We start from the raw sequence: 5,655 nt of genomic DNA, 5'->3' as shown, positions 1-5,655 counted from the left end.
TGTCTGTAAAAGCCTCGTTGTATTTGAAATATGTAGTGGTGAGGCAGAGGTCTAACAGGGTGCAGATCTGATCGGGTGTGAAGTTGGTCCTGTCTTCCAAGGAGCTGTCTTCTTGTAGTCGTTTTCTGACAGTCTCCACGGCCTCCGTGGTGGGTATGCAAGTGAAGAGAGAGACTACATCAAAGGACACCATGGTTTCATCTGGATCCAGGGTAAGTTTCTGGACCTTGTCGGTGAAGTCGGTGGAGTTCTTGATGTGGTGTGGGGTGTTCCCCACGAGAGGAGCAAGGATGGTAGCAAGGTGTTTCAAGATGTTGTAAGTGGCTGAGTTTATGCTACTGACTATGGGTCTGAGTGGGACAGCTTCCTTGTGGATTTTAGGAAGTCCATAGATGCAGGGTATGGCATCCCCTGGGTAAAGGCGGTGATATGTAAGGCGGTCAATAATTTTGTCCTTTTCAAAGTCTTGAAGTCAAGCTATAACTTTCTTTTTGTAGCTGCTTGTGGGGTCTCGCTTTAAGGCTTCGTAGGTATTGTTGTCACTGAGGAGAGTAGTGATCTTTGTATGGTAATCTGTAGTGTTTAGGACCACGGTGCACCTTCCCTTATCAGCTGGTAAAACAGTGATGTTGTGGTCTTTGCTCAGGGAAGCGACGGCCTTCTTTTCCTGTATTGTGAGGTTGGACGGAGGGACTTTGGCACTGGAGAGCGTGGCTGAGACTTTCATCCTGATTTGCTCTGCTTCTGTCTGTGATCATTTATTAATCTGTATGGCTGTTTCTGTGGCTGTGATGAGGTCCACTATGGGCAACTGTTGCGGAGAAATGGCAAAATTGAGTCCTTTGGCTAATACCCTCTTTTCAGGTTCAGTGAGATGAAAAGTTCTTCACCCATTTCTCCTGACTGTCCTCAGGTGTGTTTTCTTCTCCGAGTTGTGTAGGTTCAGAATGAGGAGTGTTTTAGAAAGCAAGGGGTGAAATTTCCTGCGTCGTCTTTCTTTTCCTTTAGAGTGTTGGGCCTGCTGAGCCTTGTCCACAAACTTGTAAACCTCTAAGATTGGAGAGGGTAGAAGGGACTCTCCACCATTTGACCTTAGAACTGAAGAAGCTTCTTGGATGAGAGGTGAAACGTCTTCAAGCAACTTAAAGAAGTCCAGACGCTTTTCTTTGCAAGCTCCTTTGACCTGTATTATGTCTGGCATCTCCTGCGTTTGGCTGCACAAAAACAAAGAAAACCTCAATATTCTTTAAATTAAATCAAAATTATTCAGTTACTGAGTTGTTTTATTTTAGGTTGTTTTCACGACAGGTGAGCCAAACTCAGAATTTTTATAGCGAAAAGAAAATAATAAAAATCATAACAGTGACATCAAGTTGCTTTATATTGTAGGGTAAAAAGTAAAGGGGTTGGTTCTTATGTAGCAGGTTTCTAGTGGAGCACTCAAAGCGCTTTATACAAGATGCATTATTCACTCATTCACACGTAATCATACAAGCACTTTTTTTAAGTGCTGTCTATTTCTAACATTCACACTCCAATGGACGCATCGATGAGCAACTTGGGGTTCAGTATCTTGCCCAAGAATACTTTGCATGCACACTAGAACAGCCAGGGATCAAACCACCACCGTTCCACTTAGTGGATGACCTGCCTCATCTCCTGAGCTGCAGCCACTCCCTAAGCCTTAAATATTGGAAAGATACAAGAATAAGGAATTGAATATATTAGAAAGAAACCCTGACAATCACAAAACCCCATATGAGGAAGCAATTTGAGGCAGTGGGAAGGAAAATCTCCCTTTTAACAAGATATGGTTGGGGGGTGATGGGGACGAAGAAGACAAAAGACATGATGTAGTTAGTTTATCATCGTGGCCAAAATATTACATTTAAGCCAACATCCAAAATCCTCTTATGTGCGAGCAATCGTCAGTCACATAAAATGTAAGAAGTTTAGGAGAGTATAAAATGTTACTGCGTGTGGATCGTTATCACATCCATGAAGCACTAAAACAAAAACAAAAAAATTTAGCACTGAGATAGCTGGATGCATTTTATTGTGCAGATTAGGGATATGAAACATCTGCTATCAATGTGGGTGTGTCCAGTTAGCCATAATTTGATCACACGCACACACACTTTGCTTTAGAAGGTCTCCAGCCTCTTCTAAGTAAGCCCCAGTTCTTACCTTGGCACCATAAGAACTGTATTTGTGCATGAACACAGATTGCACACTGTGTCACTTATACATGTAGATAAACTAATACAAATAAATAAAAGAATTAACACATTAGCCCCGAATTACACTCAGATGAAGCAACAGCAGCAGGGCCTTACATGTCAACTCTGGGTCCGGCCATGATCTTGAGCATAGGCAGAAGGTCTTCAGCGTAGCGACACATGGGACCAGAGCTGAGGTACTCCTCCTGCCTGCCAGAGGAAGGAGGGTACTGGTTCTCACAGGACACGACACCTAAAGGAAAAAGTATTTTTTCCTCTATTAGTCAGCCTTACAAACAATCTGTAAGCAAAACGCTGTCATACATGAAGATTTCAATCTGGTGCAGTGGGTAGCAGCTGCTCCTTCAAAGTTTCTGTCCACCTGATGAATGTAAAACCCAAGGCTTTGTTTCAGTCACAGCTTGTTTGCGAAGAGGGCCCAGATAACAACTAGCGTAGAAAGCTTTAATGCACATTTTAACAGCGCTGAACAGAAATCTCCTGAGACAAACCTGCCTGTTTAGCTCCTAAATGCTCCACTGTGTCCTCAGCTGGGCTTTAACTGCCACTGTGCTATGCGAGCAGTTAGCTGTAAAGTTGTGGGCAAAGCTGAAAAAGAAGCAGAGGGGAGCTGCAGGCACACATGATAATCCTCTGGAGGTTCATGTCTATGAGTGATCCCTGTCACATGTTTTTCCTCATTAACTGCTACTAACCCCCCCCCCAAAAAAAAACAAAACAAAAACAGAGCTACAACATTAGCTTATGTGGGGTTATCAGACTCACAGCCAGTGTCTTTTACCTGGAGTAGTTTTATGGCCAAATATTCCATTGAAGAAACAGGGCATACGAATGCTGCCGCCGATGTCTGAGCCCACACCGATGACTGAACCTGCTGCTCCCAGTATGCTGCCCTCTCCCCCTGAGCCCAGAGGAACAGGCGATAAACAGTGAGAGAGCAGAGATAAGTCAGTGGAAGTGGACTTTATCTGGACCATTATTGTCAATAAAAGTCCTCACAGAGTCAACAAAGTACGTTTACCTGCAGATACGAACATTTTTGTTTTTGAGAAGAAAAAAAAATGGCAACATAAAATGTATTTGTTCATTAAATGTATGAAATAAGCAGCGTTACTATTATAAAAATAAAGCAACTCGACTAACGATGGTTTGGTTGCAGATTTTACGCTTAAAATTGCCTTAAAAAAAAAAAAAGCAGCTCACAGAGGTTTAGTGTAGTCTTCACACACAAAGACAGAAAGAGACATCACAAGGTTTTTAGATTTTTTACAGCTCTGCATACAAGACATCATTGAACATTTTCCACATAAAATAGCATTCAACCAGACCTGAAAGCAGGGAAAGGTAAAAATAAATAAATAAAAGCACCACAGCCAGAGCCTCAGTAATATGATTAAAACCAGGACGACTCCTGGCAACAAAAACAGACGCAAAAAAATAAAAAATAAAAATTCAACTTTGTCTCAACACCGGCTGCTAACCTGAGCTTCCTCCCGGTATCCTCCCCAGGTCATACGGGTTGTTGGTGATGCCATAGATGTGGTTGTGCGATTCATACCACATGCAGAGCTCGCTTGTGTTGGTGACACCCAGCGGGATGGCACCCGCTCTCTTCAGCAGGGCCACAGGTGGAGCGTCGACTGTGGCCACGATCCCTCGCCTGGAGACCAGGCCTGTAGTGAAGGGCATGCCTGCAGAAGGGAGACGTGTCACATGTGCAGAGTGGATTTGCAGTGACTAACTAGAACTAAAGACTAACAGCTCTGCTTTTCCCTCAGCATCATTTTTAACTGACGGAAAACGTTTCTGACTTCTAGTTTTCTCCTTCAGTGAACAGCAAGTCAAAAACCAGAACTGAAGTTTGAAAACTAACTACCACAGTAAAACCTTCTAAGAGGATTTACAGCGCTTAAATGCATACTTGCATACATACAGTCCAAAGTGCATGTGTGGACTGAGACATGTTAACAGTATCAAATACTGAGTAAAACTGAGGTCACCTGATGCAGGTAACCACAGTAAAGTGTCAAGTTTCACGCAGCTGACGGAGATTAAATTTCTGGAAGTTACCCTGGAGGGCATAAGACTCTTTCACAGAAAGTGGGACTCCTAATAAAGGCAGCCGGTCCTCCAGCACTTCCTCTCCTCCAGTCTCCTCCTCAATCAGCTTATCGACCTGAGCCGCCTCCTGGAGGGCAGCAGCAAACCTGGACAGACAGAAATGCAGTTTACGTTTACTGACAAATTTAGAGGGAAAAGATTTTGACCTGATGCTAGTAAAATGTCAAATTACAGCAGTGCAAACTGTGCATTGTATTGTCACTATAATTACATGTTTTCATCTGCTGAGAAAACTTCAGCACTTAAATCTTTTTTATATTTTCCTCACACTACCTTTGCACATTTACCCACAGCAAACGTGATGTGACACAACAGACACATCAGGCACTGCCAAGGTTAAACACCATGTTTTTATCCCAATAGTCTGATGGCATTCTTCAAGGCTGATATATTGATACATCTTCATTTTTAGTTTCATTTCTGAGTTAAAGAAAAAAAAAGCCTCACATCATCATACTCTGTGCTGGGCCAGGAAAATGTTTATTTCTGTCTTCCTGTCAATAAAATAATCAATAACTGCAGCTCAAGAGCACACTATCAGACATCAGGGAAATAGAGATGATCGTTTCTTGCCTGTCTTTCACAACAGCATTCACAAAAGGGTTAACTTCCTGGATCCTGTCAATGTAAGCCTGCACCACCTCCACGCTGGACACCTGCAGGGACATAACATTTAGACCACGTAAGGACATGTTATGGTTCATTGCAGAAAGAATGTCACAGAACAGGAAAACAAGTCAAACTGAGGGTGAAACTTGAATATGATTTGTCCTAAAGAAAAAGAAAATTAAAAAAGGAAATAAGGTTTTGACTTCAGTGTCTTTAGGGTGGATTATAAAAGCTGCTTCAGCTTCTCTACAGCTGCAAGCCGCTTTGCAACCCACAGTTCGTCCTTTCAAGTTGTTTCTGCTACGTCTCCTGTCACTGATGCCTGCTGCTCTCCCAGGATCACAGACGCCATTTAAAAAAAAAAAAAAAAAAAGGGAGGAAAGCTACAGTGATGTGTCATTGAAGTCTATAGCTGAGCACTTAATATCAACATGTTTTTTATGAGTGAGCAGTGGATGTGCCAGTGACACTCCACACTTATTGGCTAACAATTTTGATTGACAAGCTGTTAGCATTACCAGGGTAATCCTTTCCTACTCTTACAAGAACCATAAACTAAAAAATGGATTTTATGTTTCGTTTTACTGAAAGTAGGGCTGCTCAAATAATCGAATTTTAATCACGATTACGATCTGGGCTTTCAACGATCATTAAAAATGACTGAGCCGATTATTAGCCCCTCCCT

General features: G+C 42.4%; 1 protein-coding gene across 1 annotated transcript in view; it reads right to left on the bottom strand.

The window, feature by feature from the left end:
- The window catches only part of faah2b (fatty acid amide hydrolase 2b), a 21,573-nt gene that overhangs the window by 7,325 nt on the left and 8,593 nt on the right, over positions 1-5,655 (bottom strand). Inside the window, exons 2-6 of the mRNA XM_005750458.1 lie at positions 4,935-5,017; positions 4,311-4,447; positions 3,722-3,931; positions 3,022-3,141; positions 2,337-2,472 (exon numbers count right to left, since the gene is read on the bottom strand). Coding sequence (XP_005750515.1) covers positions 2,337-2,472; positions 3,022-3,141; positions 3,722-3,931; positions 4,311-4,447; positions 4,935-5,017 — 686 coding nt within the window. The remainder of the gene's footprint in view (positions 1-2,336; positions 2,473-3,021; positions 3,142-3,721; positions 3,932-4,310; positions 4,448-4,934; positions 5,018-5,655) is intronic.

This window comes from Pundamilia nyererei, unplaced genomic scaffold, assembly GCF_000239375.1.
Source record: "Pundamilia nyererei isolate P.nyererei 1_Seehausen unplaced genomic scaffold, PunNye1.0 scaffold00275, whole genome shotgun sequence".
NCBI lineage: Eukaryota > Metazoa > Chordata > Actinopteri > Cichliformes > Cichlidae > Pundamilia > Pundamilia nyererei.
Note: the sequence above shows the minus strand (reverse complement) of the source record. Positions and strands in the feature narration are given on the sequence as shown.